This window comes from Acanthopagrus latus, chromosome 3 (genome assembly GCF_904848185.1).
Source record: "Acanthopagrus latus isolate v.2019 chromosome 3, fAcaLat1.1, whole genome shotgun sequence".
Taxonomy (NCBI): Eukaryota; Metazoa; Chordata; class Actinopteri; order Spariformes; family Sparidae; genus Acanthopagrus; species Acanthopagrus latus.
Window position 1 is genome coordinate 9,958,327 of NC_051041.1, and position 22,522 is coordinate 9,980,848.

Sequence of the window (22,522 nt, forward strand, 5' to 3'; positions counted from 1 at the left end):
GTACTTTTAAATGCCAGCACTGGGCCTTCATTCTAATAGTAAGGTATCGGTGGCTTACTGTGAATTTCCTGGTTCTTTGGCTTACAATGATACCGTCATCTTTTAAAATACAGCATGCATTGAAATTGAGGATAAATGGCTCCATAAAAAACTTTTATTGTGCAGAGAGCAACACAAGACGGCACTCAGAACTCTTAGCTCCAAAATGACAATATAATATTACAAAGTTCATCATACGTCTACACACAGAAAATCTTACAGCTAAACTCCACATCAGGTCCAGGGGGGAGCAGGATGAGAATATCTACTGCTGCAAGAGACAAACAGAACAGAAACAAAAAACAGAAAAGTTATATGTGGTGCTTTAAGTAAATACAGTGAGGTGTGTGTGTGTGTGTGTGTGTGTGTGTGTGTGTGTGTGTGTGTGTGTGTGTGTGTGTGTGTGTGTGTGTGTGTGTGTCTGTGTCTGTCTCACCTTGGCTTTCTGGTTCTGGACAGGCAGGTACAGTTTAAACTCTGCTGGGAGCTCATCCTCAGAGTACAGTCTGTCTGAGAAGTACACTCTCCTTATTCGACAGTTGGCGTGGATCTGATGGTGGGGGAAAAAAGCAAAACAGCAGGTCAGACATTAGAGAATATAGTCAAGAGTTGTAGCTGGTTCCCGATCTGTCCCCGTGCACCAACCTGTACACGCAGCGTCTCGAGGTAATTGGTTCCATAGGCCCTCCTGGTGAAGTCCGACAGGTTGAACTGAATCTGGTTCCAGCCGTCGTCCAGCCTCATCGGCATGGTGCAGATAAACGGCTTCACTCGCGTCGTGCTTTGGTAGTTACTCGCCCGAAACCGCCGGCGAACGTTTTTATCGTCCAAAACCTGAAAAGTTTAATGATGGGACAATATATGTCAACGTGACTTGTTTTATACCACCAAAACTTCGAACCGGGTCGGCATCTGTGAGAGTTCAATGCCCTACCTGGACCTCAAAGGTGAAATACTTCTTCAGATTCTTGATGATCATAACAAGGAAGGGAAGCTTGATGCCCAGTGTCTTCTTGGGGTCTGCAGGACATGTTATGTAGGTGGTACTGTAGAGACAAGAGGGACAGATAAGGGTGACTACATGCAACCCTCATCTCTCTACTTCCGGGACGTCACTCCCAGCCGCGCTTTAATGGCACGATTCATTGTTATGACAGCGACAACAGAGCGGGGATGGCGCAGGAGAGCTCGCTTTAACCAATTCACCTGAGCTGAAGAATCAGTCAAACAGACACAAACTCACCTGACGTTTGCCCCCTCGACCTCCAACACCTGCGAGTGGATGTCATTGTCTATGACTCTCTTGATGTGCCCATTTCTCACCTGTGTACACATACAGGAAATGATTCATATTAAGTCTACGCAGTTAATCGAAATATTCTTAGTTAGCTTTAGCACGGCCAGCTAAGGAAGCTTGATAAGCTCTTCGTAGCGCCCACTCTGAATCGCTGCTTACCTTTTTATCCCATATCTGAAGCGGTTTGCTGCCGATGCTGTACAAAATGGACAGGAATCCGCTTTGGAACGTGTTTTTAAACATCTTCTCCGAGTTATGCTAGCCCACGACCGCTTCAGACATGTGTTTACTTAGTAAATCTGTTGCTAACGAGCGTTGCGTTTGTTTACAGATGTGGTTTCCGTTCCCCTGCGCTACCGGTTCCGTGTGGTACAAAATAAGCCGTTCCGCCACCAGAAGTTAAAACGTTTAAGTTAAATGTATGTATATTGTGTGTCGTCGTAAATTGTGATGTCTCCACACGTCGGTGCTCTTGGGGGGCGTAAAAAGAAAAAAGAAAAAAGCGTAACCAGTGGTCACCTATACATTATTTGGTGTTGCTAAGGAACGGAATATTTAAGGGTTTCCACGGCGGTTGTCAAACGGTGACGCAGCTCGTATTTCACCAAGACCCGCCCCTGCTAAGCCTCTGATTGGCTGCTCATCTAACACCAACAAGCGCAACCAATCAAGCCAATTATAGGCAGATTTGGGCGGGTCTTAACGGAGTGTATTTTGAAAAAACAAATTATCTAATGTAGGCCTTGGTCATTCTGACTATATTAATACATGTGATTATCATACATTAGCTACTGTCACATTCATTTAATGTATGATAATAACAAGCCAAGATAATAGAGTTGATACAACTTCCAGAATATCCTAGAAGTGATATAGGTTTGAGATTAAGCACCAGTTATACTCATGAAGTCCTCTAACGAAAATATTGAATATATCTCAGCTTCCTTCTATATATCAGAACTCCTCTCCCCCCTCCCCCACTAAATCCCCACTAAAGTGTCAAGTGGGACATCCTTCCTCTCTGTCTCCAGCACTTTAAACAAGCCGGACCAGGATAGATCTGACAAAGGTTTCAAATATTTGAACAAGCCAAGAAAGATTTAGTCAAACATTAACCAGGCACTCTGCAAAGTGACATCACCAGCGATGCAACATAAATCAAAAGTCCCTTATTACTTTCATTAGGAACCACGATGAATTCATCTGCTAGTAGTCAGGCGAGGTCTGTGCTACAGCAGTTTGTTTGACATTTTGACACACACTGAAACACACACACGCTGGAGTGGTGGCCATCTCTCTGGTTGTTTATGTCACCGTGGTTTACGAGGTGCTGCTTCTCTCCAAATCTCTGTTAGAAGAAATGTAGAAGATCTCTTCTCTCTGTCATTTTCTTTCTTTTTCTGTATCTAGAAGTGTGTGTGTAAATTTTGATGAAACTCATTCAGGCTGGCAGCTTTGTGAAAACATCCACAGAAACAGTTTATATTTGTTAGTCTCTTTCTCTCTATTATTTCCCCCCCCTTTCGCTTCTCTAATTGAGTCAGATATTTACACGGACACAAACAGAGAACTTTCAGTGACTCTTTCAGTGTGGGACCACCCCAGAGACAGCTTTAAATAAACTTTATTGAAAACCTACTTGAATGAAACAGTCTTGTTACAGTGTCTCTTTCCTTTTGTCTCTCTAAGACGTGACAGCCTGTGTCATAGCATCAGCCAGCTCTTAATTTTTCCAGACTATTCTGCCACTCACTCAACTGCTGTTTTAGATTATTACCAAGTCCCTTCGGACTCTATTTTTTCCTGACTCTCCTTTCATTGCCAACCATTACCTGCCTCAACAACCAAATTCACCCAGCTATTAACTGATGTGCCTTACCAGAGAAACATGCTTTGGTGTCCAAAATTTGTTTTAAGTGCCTTTTTTTTTTTTTTTTTAAATTTCCTTCTACTGTCCTCCATCCCTCTGTTCCAAGTCCTTGCTTCTAATATTTGAAAAGAGACAAAGAAGGAGAGAGAGATGAGGATAAAGCAGAAATACAGAGGGAGAGGGAGGGAGTGATCATGAAGATTGAGAGAAAATCAAGGTTGGCAAAACAAGAGGAAGAAAGCCAGAGAAGATGAAACTCAAAGGAGCCGGGAGAACGACTCTTTTTACTGTATTTCTATTCTGATTTGTGTTCATTCAGTGGGACAGAGGGGCGACACGATGAAGAGATGAGTAGGAGGTCCTGCTGCCTGATTGTCAACTCCAGTCCCGCCCAGAGAGGTTCACATCCCAACTCCTTTCTACTCCTGTCTGATGACCAACGACTGAGAGCATAATAGAAGAGAAGAAAGAAGAAGAAGAAGAAGTAACTTTGAGGATTTAAGTGAGGAGTTGGAGGTGGATCTACTTGGCGAAAGCTTTTCGCACCTTGACTTTGTCCCTGCAAGGTATGAAACAATCTTATCGATCTGTTTAGTGATCAGTGTTTTGTTGTTCTTTTGTTTTGTTTTGTTTTTTTAGCTCATTTTCCATACGGTGACTGGATGACTTGAACCCAGGGCTCCCTCTGTGATAATGTTTTGGAAATAAATCATCTCACCCAACAATACTTTACTAGCTGTTTCAGGAAATGTTAACAACGTCCTCTGGTCACAGCCGAGCTTCTCTCACCAATATGTTACGTGCAGCTTGTTGATAAAATGTACATAAATTGGATTTTACTGGTCTGTCTGAAACTGTTTGGATTGATGGACTCAAAGTTTAGATTAAAGGAAGACAGAGATTTATTTTTATATGATCCAGTCTGATGGGCTGCAGATAATGAACAGGAGGCTCTGTTATTCTTTGCGGGTGTAGGGGACCAATAAACTAAAAAAAAAAAGTAGAATCAGGAATGAGGTAGCAGCATGTGGGTATTTTTTTCTGTCTTTTGAATCCAGGCTCCCTGACAGGTTTTATCCAACTGTCTGTATGATGATGAAGAGTGGAAAGACCTTCCTCTGCAGGACGTGTTAACAGATAGGGGCTCATCCGTCTCTGGTATATTCATGAGGAAAAGGAAAGAGGTTTTTTGGCCAAAAGCAGTTGGGTCTGTCATGAGACTTTTAACAATAAACTGCATAGCTGTGATTTAGGGAAATCCACTTGGCACGTCTGCCTCATTCTGGGTGACAAAAGAAATCGCCCAGTCCATCTTCAAACAGGAAGGAAATGGGGGGGTAAATTTCATTTAAATTATTCAAATGCTCCAGCATGTTTTGTTATTGTTGCCATGAAGATTTCGCCAATTTTCAGGCTTTTAAGGTTAAGTCTAAATGATTAAATTTAAAAATCAAAACACTAATCTGTGTTTCATGAGGTGTCCTTTTCTGTCTTACATAGACTTTACGTAGGGCGCGCTCAGCTGAACACACTTTCGCTGGAGGTCTTCTGCAACTATTATTTGGATTGTGTTGCAGAGATGCCTATTAAAGTAAGCACGCTAACCATTTTACCCATAGTTATTTTGCACCTGAACTCCCCCGGTGCTCACGGCAATGGTAGCTTCAGCCGGCTGGACTTGAGACTTACTTTGTTGTTATGCTGCCCCCTATTTGTTTTGAATATGACTTCAGCAAGTAGCCCTATTCTTTGCACCTTCAACCCAATCATTTTTTTCCAAGTATTTTTGTTACTGAAAAGAATCTGAAACTAATAAGTGAACTTAGAAGCAAGTTACAACTTGCAGAACAAATTTTAACATAATTTTATTCTCCTACCATTTCCCTCCCCCTCACCTCCTCTGTGTCCAACCAGAGCACCTTTAAGATCCCTGCTCTATTTTTAGCCTATTGTATAGATAGGCCTCCGTTCACATTAAAACTTCTTGAGAGTGAACAGCATCTGCACATCGAGGATTTCGAACCCCCCCCCCCTTAAACAGGATGTGTCACATTCGTCAAATTTATGTGACTTGCTCAAGACGAACGTATATCAGGGAGTGTGTTAAATAGCGGCGCCCGCTGACATGGTTCACTAAATATTGTGCACTGTGTTTAAAGTAACACACGAGGTTGCGTACTTAACTTAAAAAAAAAGTCTCGCATCTCTTCACAGAGAGCGTGTGAAGATGGATTCAGCCATCTCCACAGTCATCTACACACTGTTTATAAAACGAGGATTTCTGAAGTCTCTCTCTCTGGATTAACTTCTGCTGATGTTGATCACTCTTCAATCCTTGTGTGTATCTGCTCACCAAATATGAAAATCTAGAGGATTCTTAAGTGTGTTGCATCACTTTGGAGTTGAGCTGTGTAAGTCTATTTATAATATGGCATCTGCGGCCGACTCCGGGGCCCAAGGTTGAGTTATCTGTCTCCTTCAGACATCATGAGAGTTCCCGCCGTGCGTTTAAACTCCTGCTTGGAAAGTTAACTGCGAGGTGAAAAGTGGACAGCAACAGAACAAGTTTGGAAACGGGCCTGATGCGCTTTAGGCAAACAAAGGGGTCTGGAGAATAATCAAGCAGCAGCGTGTAATTCGATCACTGTAATGACTTGAATAACCACCAACAGAGACAAGATAATATTGAAATCAGAGGACTTCAACGCTGTAAACACAATGCTAAGAGTGATTTTATGCAGATGATATATTACTATTTCTACAGCTGCGTCCCTTTATGGACCATGTTCAGACGGCAGCCATTTTTCTTCTGATGTCACACTCAGGGTGTACGGATCAAGTGTAATATTGCTGTGTTCCAGTTTGTCCAGTTTGAATTCATATACAGTCTTCAATCTTTTACTTAAACCTGTGAAAAATGGGGCAAAAAAACAACAGAGTTGCATTTAAATTTTGTTGACTGCGTATTATTTTAGCCTTCATCGAAACACAAGCGCAAAACCCAGGTGTATATAAAACTCCTGCCCTGCAAATAATACCACGATCATTACATTTGACCAAACAGATGTTACTATTATGGAATAAGTATCAGCAATCTTATCATTAATTGTAATACCATCATGCTGTCAGTCATTCATCCTTGTCAACCAATGGAGCGCCTTCTCACCACCAACACCTCCACCTCCACCACCGGGCCCCTCCTGCCCCTCTTGACCCCCGACCCGACTAACTGCAGCAACTGGGACCAGGGCTGGGGGGGGCCATACCTGCACAGGTTGGCCCACCTGGATGTGCAGCTGTACCAGGACTTTTACGCTGTGTGGGTCTCTCTCATGGTAAGACAGATCATCTTGATTCAATCATTATCATCACCGTTACAGTTGGAATGTATCACACCCACATTAAGAGCCCTGACCCTCCGTCCCTTCCTGCCGCAGGTGTGTAACTGTCTGATGCTGGTGGTCGGTGTGGTCCTCAACAGTCTGGCTCTCTACGTCTTCTGCGGGGCCTCCAGCCACTCCTCAGCCTCGGTGGTTTACACCATAAACCTGGCCGTAGCTGACCTGCTGGTGGCGCTGTCGCTGCCGGCTCGCATCGCCCTGTACCACAGCGGAGGGAAGTGCGTGGCCTGCTCCTACGTCCACACCTTCAGCTACTTTGTCAACATGTACTGCAGCATACTGTTTCTGACCAGGTGGGCGCTTCACCACTTCACTCGCCACTTCAAATAAGTCCCAGCATGCGAGGCAAAAAAAAAAAAAAAAAGGTTTCGTGCTAGCCCCCCTTTCTCTGCCTCCCCTGTCAGTATCTGCATAGATCGGTACCTCGCCGTCGTCCACGCGTCCAGTACGCTCCATCGATGCAGGACCACGGGGACGGCCAAGGGCGTCAGCGCCACGGTTTGGTTCATTGCAGTTGTGGTCACCTACTCGTTCCAGGTGAAGACACAAACACTTGAACACATACATTGATGTTAAAAAGAACACATGTAAAACCTGACTCAAAGTCTCCATAAACAGAGTACGACTTGCATGTAGTTGTGCAATCCTGTGCCGTGGAATGACAATTAAATGAACCTTGAACGTTAATTCGACTGTCACTGCTAAGGGCAACTTCACATATAGTCACTTAGATCCAAACAAAAAGGTGTTTGTCAGTCTTGAAGTGCGCACTGCATCACTCCAGCTGAGGATTTTTCCAGGGAAAGGCCTGTACAGGAGAATTCAGTATGACCGACAGAACCTGATCTTCCAACTGTCTAACTTCAAAAGTATAAACTTAACACTGAGGACTTATTTATGATGTAAAACAGTTGGCAGAGCTTGCAGTGACGGGAAGGTGGTGCAGACTGGGAGGCCCCAAACATTCCCCACTAAATGGGTCACCAAGTGTTTGGAAGAGCAAATGTGAAGCTTTAATTGGCCCGGGCAGGTCCCGAAATAAATCAAATGAGGTCACAGGTGGATTAATCTATAGGAGAGAGAAAATATGTCTGTTAAACCAAATTTAATTTTGTGAGATGCTTAAAAGTTGATCTGTTCAGGCTTTTAAAGAGCTTCCACATCGTGAGCCCAGTCTAAAGCCAAAGCGTGAAACAGACCACTAGAGGGCAGCATGTCAGGGTCACCGTTGTTCTTGCCTTGGTGTGAAATACAAACATTGAAAAAAGCATGTTTTACAATCATTTGTGTAATTTGAAACAGTCCAACGGGATCGCTCTCTTGCTCTCCGCAGACCACAGCGCTGGGGTTCGGCTCCTCCTGTGTGCTCCTCCCTGCCCTCTTCTACCTCACCATCCTGGAGTTCCTGCTCCCCCTGCTGGCCGTGGTGGGCTTCACCCTGCGCGTCGCCTGTTTTCTGTCCTCCAGCCAGGGCCTGATGCCCCAGCAGAGCCGGGCGAGGAGGGCGCGCGCCATCAGACTGCTGGCCACCGTCCTGGTGGTCTTCACCATCTGCTTCACGCCGTTCCACGTCCGGCAGTTGCTGGTTTACCTCCGGGTCAGAGTTGGAGGGGAGGGGCTGGGGCAGGGGGCGGGGCATGTGCTCGCCTATCACATCACAGTCACCCTGAGCAGCCTGAACAGCTGCCTGGATCCGGTGGTGTACTGCTTCGTGACGGACAGCTTCAAGAGAGTGTGGAGGATGAGGAGGAGGGGAGGGAGGGAGGAGGAAGGGGAGGCAGGGCACACGAGTGGGGGAGAAGGGGAGAGGAACTCCATGAATAAATGTTCCGGCACGGCGATGGCGATAGCTCACAGCGTGGCCACACTCACCTTCACCCGCACTCCCCTCGCTGTGGCCAACATGGAACAGTCCACTTAAAAAGACACCCTGGACACCTGTGGGTGGAAGAGTCCAGAGAGACACCTGAGGAAGACTCACAGAGAGTGATGGATCCACACATGCAGGGAAAGATTCAGAGGCTGGAGAAGGACCAACGTAAATAGTCAAATGAACAGGGACACAAAATGAACACACACAGTGAACACAAATCCATCTACACAATAACAAAAGTAAAACAAACCACTCTGAAGGACGGGCAACACTTCAGTGTCGACGTCCCTCCGTCCATCGTCATTCCTTCACATCTCAATTTCGTCCCCGTGACCTCGCTTGGACTTTTGTCCTGAGACTGGGGAAAACAAATACTGGACCACAAATGGATGCTGATCTTGATACTGTGCTCTACACGTGGGAGAGAACACACGCTTCATTAAATCGTGAAGTCAAAAAACTTAAATGTGAAATACACTGACTACAGATCTGATATTATGGACGTGACGATTATTTTCTCTACCATCATGAAAAGGCCATGTGTCTTGCTGGCCGCTTACCTGTAAAATCTAATGCAGTCTGATACAGCAGTTCAGCCATAAATTGTCTTTGCAAAGATAATACGGGACTTCACTTTAGTCCCTGGACTGACAGTCTTGCATATTTGATGCCACCTTCATCCCCAGCATCCTCACTCAGCAGAATTTTGATCCGCCTCACATCCTCTGTTTTTTGCTGCCATAAATATGAGCGATAGCATGCTTTCACTGTCGTCCCGTGTGGTTGTTCTGTTCTGGTGAGGACCGGAGGAACTGTCAAATCGAAGTCAAACAAAGAATATGTGGCTGCTGTTGCACTGGACTGTACTAGATTGTTGAGTGTACGCTACGTGGCTTGAGATGAGTCATGTGATCAGCTTTCTCTTTTTGATGCGCATTTGTATTTGATTTGATTATTTGTTTGGGGTTTTTTTTTTTTTTTTTCATTTTATTAACAGAAGGATGTACTCACTGTAATTAAAGCTGCACTTGTAATCATTAAAGGCCTGCAGTTCCAGAGGTAACTCTACAGCAGGGCTTTTGTTGCATGTTTGCCCACCTTTCCTTCTCTCTGTCCCTGTGTTTCCTGTCTGTTACTTTACATTACTTCTGTTCTTTTAAACCGGCAGTACACAGTAGAGTTAGTATATTCTACAAGAATGGCTGTGTGAAGTCAAAGAGGAGGTCAGAAAACATTCTGAAAAAAAAATGACGTCAACGTTCAAATGCAGGACGACAGCAAAGAGCCGAGAGTCTTGAGTCAACACACTTAATAAGCAAGAAGCTCTTCAGAGTTATAAACACATGGAACAGTTAGTGTTTGAATTATATAATGCAGCTCTCTAACACTTCTGTTTATCATTTTACAAGTGTCTAAATGGAGGGGGGTTGGGGTGCGGGGCTTTTGTCAGGGCCACACAGAAAACTTCCATCTCTAAAACAGCGACTTTAAAAGAAGTTATGAATGGAGTTCAACCAAATGTCGTATTTATTCGCTAGTTTGGCTCATAAAATATGTGACATTTGAAGTGCTTAACGTGGACCTTTGATTTAATGTAACGGAGAAATCTGGGTTTCTTTTTTTTGGGGGGGAGAGATCCTGAGGAGGCCAAAGAGCCAAAAGTTCCAAAGTTTTTGGCCATGTGGTTGGTCCCGCCCGTCGAACCACGCTATTGGTCCCTTGCACCCACTAGATCCCCGCCGACAGCCAAAAATGACAGTAAATGTCAGTGTGAATCGAGCGTAGTCTACAGGGAGTTTGGTTGATTTCTTCCACCAGAGGACAGTGTCTTGCCGCAGCAGCAGGTCGCGTTGTCTAGAACGGGGTGTCATGCACCGATTCACAATGAGCAGCAACAGTTGATATAATGGAAACAGACACATACACCTGATAGCACTTGGTAAGGGAATGTATTGTACTACTAGTCATATCCAGGTTTATATTATCTATTTTTAACCCTCCCCAGGTAACACTAGGTCTGCTGATGACATGTAACAGAGGCAGGATGTTTTACAGTTTGACAGCAAACAATTTGCACTCACTTGCAAACAAATAATTACAAATCAGTGTGAGGATGAGAAAAAGGTGTTGAATTCTGTTTATTTTCAATCCTCTCCTGTGTTTTCATCCTGACCCTCAGAAGACCAAAAGTTTTCCATCATCCCAGGCCTGTCCCCTGACATGAGGCGGACCATCGCTGTGTTCACTCTCTCTGTGACAGAGGACAGTGTACAGTAGCTACTGCTCGAAGCTGATCGCTCAGGTATAGTGGACACAGTACAAGCCTGGATCTGAGCACACACACCTGGCAGGTGGTGGCACCCACGCCACCTCCGCAGCAGCCATGCGTGCATCACTGTGCTGAACGGATGCATCTTTGCAATGGAGGGGGGGGATATGATGGCCATTTACACCAACCGGTGGACTGTCATTCCATCCATGCATGAGATCAGGAGTGACGGCAGCTGCAGCAACAAGGTGGGTGAAGTGAAACAGCAGCTGGGAGTAGTAATAGAGAGACGTACGGGGCTGACTGGAACATTGCTAATTTGATTTTCTACCTGTTTGGAAAGAGAGTTAGAGGGAATGCGGACCTGGTATTAACATCCATTAAAACAGCTGCCTCCTCTGGACTTTCTATAACTGTTCACTTAGAGCGAGGACTGACTTTGTGTTACGTGAGAAAGGCTCTGCGTTCACCTGCTGACACAGCACCATTCCTCTATCCAAGAGCAGAATGAATGACTGTTAAAAACTGTTCGTTGTTATTTAACTACACGAAAGGAAGTCGGAGAGAGGAGAGAACGTCTAGTTCTGATTTGGGATTTTTTTTTTTTCCCCGATTTACCCAGCAATAAATCAACAACAGTTTAGTAGAACATTCCACCACGACATGCATTGATTTGTCCTTTACTTTGTGCAATATTTTGCTTATTGTAAAAACTAATCAGCAAAGCAGAGAAATAGTTAAAAGGGCATCCTGTTAAAAAGTCCGGCCCCTAGGCACCTCGTTTGTAGTCAAATAGGCTTTACGTCACGTTCTGGCCCTGTAGGTTTAAACCTCTGCATCTGTACGTCACACACATAACACACACTCACACTGTCAGCTGGTGCGGCAGTCACATGATGAGTCTGGGTTTGGACACACACATGCACACGCACCGGTTTCAGGTTCCCTCTCTGGTTTCTCTGTGGCCCTGAGTGTGAGGAGAGAAATCTGATTCGGCAGAAATAAACTTTCCGTCTCCTTTGTTCCCCCCTGCGAAATGAGAAATGTAGAAGCGGTCCTGAAACCGCAGGCCAGCGATCACGCCGCTGAAAGCATGTAAAACCCAAAGACTCCGTGGATTTATGTGCATTTTCTCTAGGTCTTATTCAAATGGGCTGCTGGTTTACCGGTCAGTTGTTGCTGGTGTGGTCAAATCAGGTTTTAACATTTCACATCATTTGTTATGACCCTGTGATGTTGAAACTGGCCAGAGTTACAACCATCACGACTGACTAAATTTAGGCCAAAACACTACAATTCTAGGGTATTAAAGTGTCGGTTTGCCCTTGTTTTACTGTCCTTGTTGTGTGTTTTTGTAAGTCACCTGTCTCCTGTATGTGTTTAAGTATTTATGTTTGGTGACTGCTGATTTGACATTTTTACGCTCAATGAAAGGAGGCCTTTAATGTATGAATCAATTGTGTGAACAATCAAATCATCTCCAATCGTCCCAGCATCTTTTCTGGTAAGACTGAAGTCAACAGTGGATTAAATGTTTTGTTTTTTCTGATAAAACCATGTCACTTAAATGTCATTTTTAACAATACAGTAGCCTCCCTAGATTGTTTACTAACTAGTTAGCAAGCAAGTCTGATGAAACAGACAGGGAATACCAGATTTGACTCATATATATATTTTTGATATGAATGTGTTACAAAAAACAAAAGGAGTCATTGTCGGTTTAATTCTGAACAGATTTTAAAGGTGCGTTCCATACAGTGTTCATCCAGAGTCCTACATATGAAGGCTCAAGCATATATTTACAGAACATAGAGATTTATACAGTCTTTTTTTATATAGAAAACAAAACTACTAACAAAAATAATCATCTTTTTTATAGCAGCAAAAAAAGAAGAAACTAAAAGAGAAATATGTATATTTACATCTTTTTTTTTTTCAATACAAGGCATATTATATATAGTACACTGCGCTTATTTGCTTTCCCATTCTTTAAGTATTCTTCTTGATTTAATCTCTGTGAAGATCAAAGTATATAGGCATCTCTCCCCTCCGCCATTAACACACAGTTTACTTTAGACGCAGAGCCACACACCCGCAAGCATGCACGCACAGACACACACACACGCACACACACACACACACACACACATACATACACATACACACCCATCGAGTCTGGCCAGGTTGGACTAACTGCATGGCCGCCACGCTGCAACAGCATCACCTCGTCGCCACATTCATTCAGTGAGCGGGGACGGTGGAGCCAGCATGGCCGCCGCTGAAAAAAGTGCAAAGGCCAGACTCGTGTGTGGCTCCGCCTAAAAGTTCAAAAAGACATTTTTTTTCTAGTTGAGTTAAAACACCAGAACAGTAAAGACTCTATATGACCTCCGGTATTGCAGCCATCGATTCCAGAGTTAAGTGTAAACCAGGTGATTGCAAAGAACAGAGAACGAAAAACAAACACTGAGATGACATTTTTAACACACTCTTTCCTTTTTTGCATGTGAGCAGCTGCGAGACAACCGCGCGCGCGTACACACACACACAGGAACACACACAATCCAGTCTGTAACATCTCCCGTAATAGCTTTATCGATTCTTTTGGAAAACTGAGTGAAAAGTGTGCTTTAAAAATGAGAAAAGCTAAAAAAAATAATAAATATCCACAGTTATTTTTTTTATCCTCCTTTTGCAACACACCTCTACTGTTATGTGCAAGTTCTGTGCAACGTCAGACCCCCCACCCCCGCTCCACCACCTCGAAAATCTCGTCAAACATCGAAACAAAAATATGATTTCTTTTGAAATCCCTTCACATTCATTGACTTTGTTAAAAAAACTAAACTTTTTAAGTCACAAGATGGAATCAAAGGTAAGAAACTCAATCTCCCAGCAGGCCTCGCTGCTGTCTGAACATTCCAGAGTCTGCGGTTAAAAGGCTTGGGACGTTAAAAACCAAAAAAAAAAAAAAATCAAATCAAATCAAATCAAAGACTTCCCACTGCACTGGAACAGAAACACTCAAGTTGCACTTCAAGTATTCGCGGCCTGGAGTTTTCTCGCTTACACTTTTAACAAGGAGTGTCGCTCAGGACGACACACATCTCGTCTGCATGTACAGTATATTGTGTCGAAAAGCAACAAGATGTGTGCTGTCTGACATTTTCAAAAAAAAAGAAGAAAAAAGTCACATGCTTGTTAAGAGTGTACTGACCCGGACTGAGCACAATGCTTCAGCTTAAAGAGTACATGTTGTTTTTTTGTTGTTTTTTTTTTTTGTTGTTGTTTTTTTTTTTACACAAACAAAAAGAAAAAAAAAGACACAAACACCCAGCCATGCATTAGAAAATACATCCCTGACCTATTAGGACATTAAAAGAAAACAAGCTTGAGTGATTTGTACAGTCATACTTTGGTGTTCCACACATGCATATTGCTGTTGTCGCATGCAAACCTCCCAAACCCAAAGTTTTTTCTTTTTTTTTTTTTTTTTTAAGCTTCATATTCGTCCTTAAACTGAAGTCGTGTGTCCATTTTGTTATCCAGGATATTTTATTGCCCTAGTGTTTGCAGAAGCCATTCAAAAAAGTTCTGGCATCTGTACCTCCTCGTCTTTTAACGCCGTCGCATCCCTGCTTTTTTTTGTCGCAGCAGGGTCAACCCAAGAAGCAAAACACACCCGCTCTACTCTGCTGCTCTGGGATTGACTGAATGTACCTGAAATTATGGAAGGAATCTATTTTGTTTTATAAACACTCTGCACCAGCACCTATCCAAGTGAAAAAAAATAATAACCACATCATCAAGTGAATGAATTCTCTTAAAAAAAAAAAAAACGCTTCTCCGCTAAATGCTTAAAACACACCAAAATGAAAAGTTCTTTCTTCAGTAAAATAAAATCACCGCAGTTAACATTTCAATTCCTTTCAATTTGCATGTTTCAGCTGATTGAGCTGAAAGGAAAACTGACCCAAATCCACAGATGTTCACAGACAAACCGGAATGGCTCTCGGAAAGGATTTCACCACGGGGAACAACACTGCTCTGCCCACACGACCCTCACTCAGTCCTCTCCCTCATTCTGATTAACAGAGACTGTTTTTGCAACAAAAGATCTGATTTGTCAGAAAACGAGCAACACAATAAAATCTGAAATCTCTCATTTTGTCACTCTAACTACAATTTTTTTGTTTTTCTTTTTACTTGTCCAGCATTCTCAGCTATTGACACATTCCAAAGGTTAAGATTATTTAACATTATCTGCCTAGTTTTTCTAATACTAATATCAATGTATGCAACTGTGCAGCATGTGTCCCCTCTGTGCCGGTCAGTTTGTCTCAGTACTGTGTGTGAATGTTTCTAAAGTCAAAGTGAAGCCAAGCTTAACACTTTCACTTCCTCATCCGCCATCGTGTCGCTGTCGCTGGCCCTGCTTAAACAGCAGGCACAGCCAAATTTGCAAAAGACGTTTTGTTATACTGGAGTTAGGGATGCAAAATGGAGCAACAAAATGAAATGGAGTCTTGTCTCCAGATCATATGATGATGATGATGAAGTTCAGGTTGGACGCCAACCCATAGCGTGAATATTTGACACCCTGAAGATGAGACACAACGATTACCTCTACCTTTTTCGTGAAGTTACATTTTTTGATGCTCTGATTAAATATTATTCAATATATTTTGGTCAAGGGTAAACTGGGATAGGTGGTAAACTTTTATTGCTATCTGGTCTATTACTCTTAATATTTTGTATTTCTTCTGAAGGCAAAGTTAGTTATTTGAGTTGACTTACTTGACTTTTTTTATTTTGTATTTTGCATTAGGTTAAAATGCACATTTCTAACGCTGTACCAAATTTTGTATACTTTCTAACATTTTGGGAAAAATGCTTATTTGCCGTCTTGCTGTCTCACATGTCTGTATGTCAACTATGAAGATATTGTGTTTGCTTAGATTAGCATAAACACAAGAAACTGCGGGAAACATCTAGCCTGGCCAAATGTAGCCAAACATAATCCCTCCTCCAGACTCCTCAGTTTCCTGTGTTTATGCTAAACTAACGTAAGTGTGTCCTGATGGTGGCTTCATATTTAGTATACATACGTTATTCTATGCAAAAAAAAAGCAATCAGACCATTTTCAGAAAAAGTTAAGCTCTCTCTTTTAAGGTGAAAACATGCCTACCGTCCTTCTCTCCTCTTCTAAACATCCACTCATTGTACAACATACCTTTTTATGAGCCACTAATACTAAACACTAGAAGGATTTATTTTTCCTTCACTTACATAATATAAGCCCTGGAAACATGTTGACTTTAACTTTTTCTTCCCATATATCCAGGATCCATTCGAACATTTTTTTTTGTCCTGTGGTTAGTAGTCGAGTTACTGGATCAACTGGAGCAGAAGAGTCCTGCTGGTGTCTTCGGAGAAACAACTCCTAACACGCCACAAAGAGGATTCCAAACAAGCTTTTCTAACTGAACACACTATTCAACAATCTTTCCACGATGGCTCAGCTAATGTGCAGTTAGTGACGTTGTGCTAACAGCGTTTTCTACAGAAAAATCAGACAGAAAGTAGCGAGAAATCTCTCGGCTGTTTGGTTTCTCTCTCTCGCTCTTTCTGCTCCTCTAACATGCAGCATGTAGGTTAGTCTGATTATTCGAAACAAACACAAGCATTATTCTGGGCCCTCAGAAAATCACGAAAATAATATTTGGGATTTTAATGCCCTGTATACTGCACGTATTGCATCTACGCTCTTTCTTTCCTAGAATTTCACTCAATAAATGTCTGTTTTTATTCTTTACAATCCACTCTCTATTCACAGGCAGCTTTACACTCATGCTCCTAAATAGTGTCAACTTTGCCCTGGAGTGAAGGCTGAAGCACTCCTGCCACTTGGAGAAGGGCATAAAAAATAAAAAAATAAAATCAATTTCGGGACTCAAGATTAATAATTTCCCCCCCTGTAACCAGGCTTCGGGCTCTCAGTTTCAGAAATGCCACTTCCAAAAGTCTCTAGAGTCTTAAAGCTACTGTCATAGAGTGCTGTAAAAGTCCTGCACAGCCACGTGTGTCGGGTTTATTTTGGTGAACACGATGTCTCCGCTGGAGACACTCACTCTCGTCCATCAGCTTCAACAAACGAAGATTCGAACAGCGAGGAAGAACAATTTTCAGCATTTTTGTATGATTGCAGCTTCGAGGACTAATGTTCATCAACAATGTTCATTCGATTGTGTAGACCACAGATGAAGAGGTGTGTGCGTTTATGTGAGTCCCCTGAAGTTTTCTGTCCAGGCAGCTGCTCAGAAGCACCTCCTAGAGGCCCTGAGAGACAGAGACAACCTCTCTTTTTAACCATGATGGATGAATTTCTCACTTCTGGAGGACCCGGCGGCAGATCTCTCGAACGCCCATGAGCTAAGTGGAAGGAATTTTCGGCAACGGCTGAAACAGAACTGGGACCAGAATACTTTCTTGTAGGATGAGTTGGTCTGGTTCGACACTGGTCCCGTGACAGATTGAGTTGTTTTTCTTAGATTTGAAGTATCCGTAAACTCGCCAGGATGGTGGCACATCCTCAAGTCTTTTCATTAATGGTAAAAGTCTGTTGACTCATCTGGCCAATCACAGAGCAGACTCGTTCTCCGTGTGACAGGACGTGGTGGTGGTGGTGGCCTTGCCCTTCTTGTTGAGTTTCAGGAAGCTGGGTTTCTCTGTCGCCACAGTGACAGCCACATCATTGCTGTTGGGATTTTTCAGTGTCGTCAGGGCCCGTTTCTCCGAAGCTTTGGCAGAGTCACCCCCCTCCCTGTCGATCATAAATAAAATCATGATTGTTAGGGCGATATTTTGGACTTAAAATAACAGTCTGACAATTTGGGAAACAGACTTAATCCAGGAGCCAAAGGCCAATCAGCTTATCATGGGTTTAAGACAGTCACAAAGCATTCATAACCAGTAAGTTTTAGAGGAGCTGGTTGGTGGATTTTGTCACCTTTGGACAGCCAGGCTAATTCCCCCTGTTTCCAGTCTTTATGCTAAGCTAAGCTAACCAGTTGTATTCTGTTTCCCTTCAGGACAGCTAATGTTTGAGGTCAGGTTGGTTTTCTCACTTGCTGTTTGGAGTTGGATAAATAACCAGGAAGCAGGCAGTGAAGAAACCAAGGAGGGAGCCCCCGGAGGCCACCATGGGAATGACACGGACACTGCCAACAGCTTCCACCACAGCACCCAGAGCCGAGGCCACCAAGATCTGACTGATGTACACCTGCAAAATTACAAATGACAGTATTACAGGTTAGCATACCTATGAGACAATACCACAAATGTTTTTCTTAAGACTGGACGAACACTCACTTGGCAGGATAATATGGCACAGTCAATGCCAAAGCCTCTCCGTGAGTTACCAGGACTGTGTTGGATGTACTGATGGAAAAAGTTTCAGTTAATACGCTTTGGTTAATTTCAAAAGACACAGTTTAACACAAAATGTTGCAACAGAAACTGATACTCTTTTTAAAATGAACTGCACAGTATGGTGAAGCAGCCTTCAGTCTCTTTTTTACATCAGCATTTATTGTACCTCTTTTATTTCGTGATACTGTCCCAGCAGAGCATAAGGACAGTAGGAGATACTCATGGAGATGATGCCCATGGTGCTGATCATCACCATCGCAACATACACATTGGGGAAGATAGCCATGACAGCGGTTCCTTTGGAGGGAAATAGAGAAAAAAATTACATGTTGGCTGCTCACAGCTACTTTTGCAGTATTCAATCACTGTACAGTGCTTCATACCTATTGAGAATCCGAGAGTTCCCAGGATGTAGATGACCTTAATGCCCAGGTCAAAGTTGTCGAGGTACTTCTGAAGGATGGCTGGAAAAATGTAAAGTGTTGATTGGTTAGTCCAAAGTTAAAATATTTCTTGTTGATTTTCTAAATACAGTTAGCATTCTGTTACCTGAGCATGTGGCAGCAGTCATGGCGTATATAACCAGTCCCCAACACCCCATCTGAACTCCTTTGTGATAATTTTCCAACAAAGTGGAGTTGACAGGAGCCTGAAAAAGAAAGAGAAAATGGCTTACAGTAATATCAGAATAAGAGGCTGTGTGTTTGTTTTAGTAGTCTGTTGGGGTTTTCAGCTTGCATACAATCAGACTTCTTTTTGAAACCAATGGAGTTACCTCACCAGAAAGCTCAATCCACTATTTGTACTGCTTTGCACAAGCTATTAAGCCATCAAAATTAACTGGGGGGGAAGTGAAGGAATGTATCTATATATTTGTCTGGTTCACGTACGGTTGGATCTCCGTGGTAGATGACTTGTCCCATGAAGTCAGTGAAGAAGACGGCCTCAGCGATGATGGAGAACCAGGTGAGCAGGTGACAGGCACACAGTCGCAGCAGCTCCGGAGGCATCTTCAGCATGGAGAGCCACAGCAGCCGCACGGTGGTCTCAACCTAAAGAGAGGAGACAGGTTTGGACGATATCCAACCAAAAAATACAAACTTCACACCGCCAGAAAGTGTGTTCTTACCTCTCCCTCTTCACTCTCGGTGTCCCCGCTGGAGGAGTTAGTGTTTCCGCTACGGTGCCTGTTTCTCTGCCTGCTCCTCCTCCTGTGCCTGGCCTCCACTTCGTACAGGTCGTTCATGCTGCGAGACGGCTTGATGAGAAAGGCGGCGTTAGCCCGGCGGTAACGGTAGCGATGGCTCCCGACTCGGCCATAGTAAGAGAAGGTGCAGGACGGCTGGCGGTAGAAGGTGTGACGGTGCCGTGGCTGCCGCATCTGGGCTCCAGTACTGGCAGCTAGTGAAGGACAGATTACAGAGTAACATCAAGTGACTGACTAGTATAAGAATAGGGTTCAGACGTCTCTCCATACTTAATGTACAGCTTGTTAGCTTAGCTTAGCATAAAAACTGAAAACAAGTGGGAAAATATCTGCCTGACTGTACCTCATTTTATTTTTTATTTAATCTAGAATTTCACTTTAAGTAAAATAAAATGTAAATACCAACCTTTGACCATTCCAGCGCGATGTGCCTGTCCCTTAGAGCTCAGTATGTTAGTGCTATCTCTATTAGCGTCGCCGTCTAACAGCCGCCCGTTCAGTGTCCGCTGCTCATTGAGCTGGTTGTTCAGCAGTGCCTCCTGACCGTCATCATTCTCCATTTCCTGCAAGAAAGCTGAGAGGCGGGAAATCCTGGGGTTGAGCGCGTGTGTCATATGGTTGTTGGACTGGAGGCGGAGCAGGTCCTGACTTCCTGCACTGCTGCTGCGCCTGATGTTGCCGAAACGGGGGGGTGGAGTGTTGCGACTGGGGTTGAAGAAGGAGCTTGTGGGAGGCGAGCCATGGTAAGGTGAGAGGCGGTCAGCGAAGATGGACGGCTCGAGGTGGCACAGGAAAAATGCATCGTGCTCAAGGTGGTCGAGAGTGGCGTCTGCCATGGCGAGAACACTGTCACTTTTACCTGAAGACAGAGCGAGGGCTGATTAAGCGCTTTAAGTTAAAATTCTCTCAACTTTTCAAAAAGGCGCTGGTCACGTAAGTGTAGCTCTTTTTCCTGACGAAAATATTGAAAGTCACTGTATGAAACATGGATTAGAACTACAGTTCTAGATCATCTATGATACCCCAGATTTCTCTTTTCAGGAAAAGGCACCATCCAAAACATACTAATGTGTAATGAATTGAACAGAACTGAAGTGGACTGCTTGATGAAAACAAGGCTAAAGACACAAGACAGGACTATATATTTTTATGTGAGTAGGAAGGACAACAATTGTACAAAATGCCCTCAAACTATCAATTCTTCATTCATGTAATTCAAATTCAAAAAAAGAGGCAACATTTTATGAACATACTTCTCACAAGTTCCACCTCTAGGAAGTCCATATCCCCACGCTCTGACTGGTCGTCTCCATAGGGGTCGTAGAGGTCGTAGGTGTCCATAGTTTCATCCTCTCCAATCAACTCCAGCTTGGGGGCGAGAAGTCCAGTCCTGCCATTGGCTGATGGTTGCTGGTGGCGATCTGGACTCTCCTGGTTGGAGGACAATGAGAGGAGTGAGTTCTGTAACCTCATGGAAACTGAAGTCTTTTTTTTTTAAGTAAACATACACACATGCTGTACCTGGTCCAGCCTGTCATGCTGGGGCGAGTACTGCTGCTCCTCGATGCTGAAGAGATGTAACACCACAGAGGCAGAGAAGAGGATGGCAGCAAAGACGAACAGGATCTGTTCCTGGGACCTGAAGATCTTGCCAAGGAAGGTGTGTGTCCAATCTAAACCCCCGAGAGCATAGCCAACCGCACCACCAAGACCTGCACACATGGACGGAGGGACAAGTTTATATTTAGAAAAGGGGCATGAACAGAAAAGATCTGATTTAATTTTTTTTCTTTTTGCTAATTTATGTCAAAGTACCATGCTACATTAAAAGACTATCTGTGTGTCAGATGTCATTGATACCTGCTGAGGCGGCATGGATGTTGAGTGCCATGTCTTGCTCTTCCGTGTCTGCCACATCTAGTAGGTATGCTCTGATTGGTCCCTCCGTAGCGTCCGCACAAAAGTCCAACACCACCACCCCCAGCACCGTAAGAACAATTCCTATCGGCTGTCTCCCCTGCTCGTCCCCGAAAGACAAACCTAACACAGAAAGACATGAAAGGACAAAGAGTTGGAATTGTGCAGCAAACAAACTGAAAGCTGGAAAACTGAAAAACTAGGATAAAATGAGTCAGACCATGAGACTGAATAAATCAAGTAAAATATCACAACGGTTTTAAATGACTATTCATGTGAATTGTCCATTTTTAGCTCCTCCTATTGAGAAGTGTTGGTAAAAGTTTTGTCCTTTTAACCTTCTCCATTAATATCGAAGGGATGCCCACACATGAAGTACAACAATCTTTTCTATTTCAATTACGGATGTTTAAAGAATAACTTCTTGTGATTCGCCATCTTATGTTTAAGTGACTTCTTTCTCAGAGTCACAACCCCTTTAATGATGTTAAAATCAAAAAAAGATGTCACAAATTCATGTATTCTGGCTCCTCAATAGATGTATTCTGTATGTTCAACAGGGACTTTGATTTGAATTTTGAATATGTTTTGCACAGTGGGTTAAGAGAAAAAAAACGGAGAAAATATAGTTTATATGGGTTAACCACTGGTTTTAGACATTGTAGGAAGCAAATTACATCATTTCTAATATACATATATCTATGCTACTGGATGCTATGATGGTAAAAAAAAGGCCAACACATTTATACAGAAGGGCATTAAAAGTTTAAATAAGAGTGCATGGATTAAAATAATTCAGTTTTAAAACAATACAATTATCATTACAGATGGATAATTCTATAATCACGCTCTACATCCACACACAAACATCTGGAATTGTTCCGCTGATGTAACCCGGACAGAGCTGCACATGTGATCAATGACCAATAAGTGAGTAATAACAGCTGCGTGACACAAACAGAAAGACATACACAAATAGGTCACTGCACGCTACCCATAGTGCTTTGCAGAATGTGTGCAACCTTGTGCGTCTCATTACATTTGTGGCCTGCTCGTCCCCTCGAGCTGCTCAGTGTGTGTTTGTGTCCGACGGCCTGAGAGAAAAAGTATGAATGGATGGAAACAACACAGACTGACATGGGAAAGATTTAGCAGCCTGTTTATAAATGTATGTGTGTGTGTGTGTGTGTGTGTGTGTGTGTGTGTGTGTGTGTGTG

The 22,522-nt window shown here is 43.3% G+C and overlaps 3 protein-coding genes across 5 annotated transcripts in view; 1 reads left to right on the forward strand and 2 right to left on the reverse strand.

Annotated features, from left to right (window-relative positions):
• Window positions 1-132: 132 nt before the first annotated feature.
• On the reverse strand, window positions 133-1,897 carry cfap20 (cilia and flagella associated protein 20). Its single transcript, XM_037093017.1, has 6 exons — window positions 1,496-1,897; window positions 1,283-1,362; window positions 974-1,085; window positions 685-873; window positions 476-589; window positions 133-310 (listed from the first exon to the last, which is right to left on the reverse strand). The coding sequence occupies exons 1-6, from the start codon at window positions 1,577-1,579 to the stop codon at window positions 305-307; spliced, it is 585 nt and encodes a 194-aa protein (XP_036948912.1). The 5' UTR covers window positions 1,580-1,897; the 3' UTR covers window positions 133-304.
• A 263-nt stretch (window positions 1,898-2,160) lies between these two features.
• On the forward strand, window positions 2,161-9,537 carry LOC119016776 (G-protein coupled receptor 20). The gene is made up of 6 exons (XM_037093016.1): window positions 2,161-3,423; window positions 3,526-3,772; window positions 6,336-6,541; window positions 6,644-6,900; window positions 7,012-7,144; window positions 7,941-9,537. Exons 3-6 carry the CDS (start codon window positions 6,356-6,358, stop codon window positions 8,526-8,528), a joined length of 1,164 nt encoding a protein of 387 aa, XP_036948911.1. The 5' UTR covers window positions 2,161-3,423; window positions 3,526-3,772; window positions 6,336-6,355; the 3' UTR covers window positions 8,529-9,537.
• A 2,913-nt stretch (window positions 9,538-12,450) lies between these two features.
• Window positions 12,451-22,522, reverse strand: part of LOC119016788 (solute carrier family 45 member 4) — a 55,174-nt gene continuing 45,102 nt past the window's right edge. For 2 of the 3 annotated variants that reach the window (XM_037093031.1, XM_037093032.1), the window contains exons 5-16: window positions 21,249-21,428; window positions 20,901-21,100; window positions 20,642-20,819; window positions 19,795-20,247; window positions 19,311-19,582; window positions 19,072-19,233; window positions 18,731-18,830; window positions 18,565-18,645; window positions 18,348-18,478; window positions 18,122-18,190; window positions 17,878-18,032; window positions 12,451-17,573 (exon numbers count right to left, since the gene is read on the reverse strand). In XM_037093031.1, coding sequence (XP_036948926.1) covers window positions 17,390-17,573; window positions 17,878-18,032; window positions 18,122-18,190; window positions 18,348-18,478; window positions 18,565-18,645; window positions 18,731-18,830; window positions 19,072-19,233; window positions 19,311-19,582; window positions 19,795-20,247; window positions 20,642-20,819; window positions 20,901-21,100; window positions 21,249-21,428 — 2,165 coding nt within the window. In that variant the 3' untranslated portion in view covers window positions 12,451-17,389. The remainder of the gene's footprint in view (window positions 17,574-17,877; window positions 18,033-18,121; window positions 18,191-18,347; window positions 18,479-18,564; window positions 18,646-18,730; window positions 18,831-19,071; window positions 19,234-19,310; window positions 19,583-19,794; window positions 20,248-20,641; window positions 20,820-20,900; window positions 21,101-21,248; window positions 21,429-22,522) is intronic. The other variant, XM_037093033.1, reaches the window with a different exon arrangement.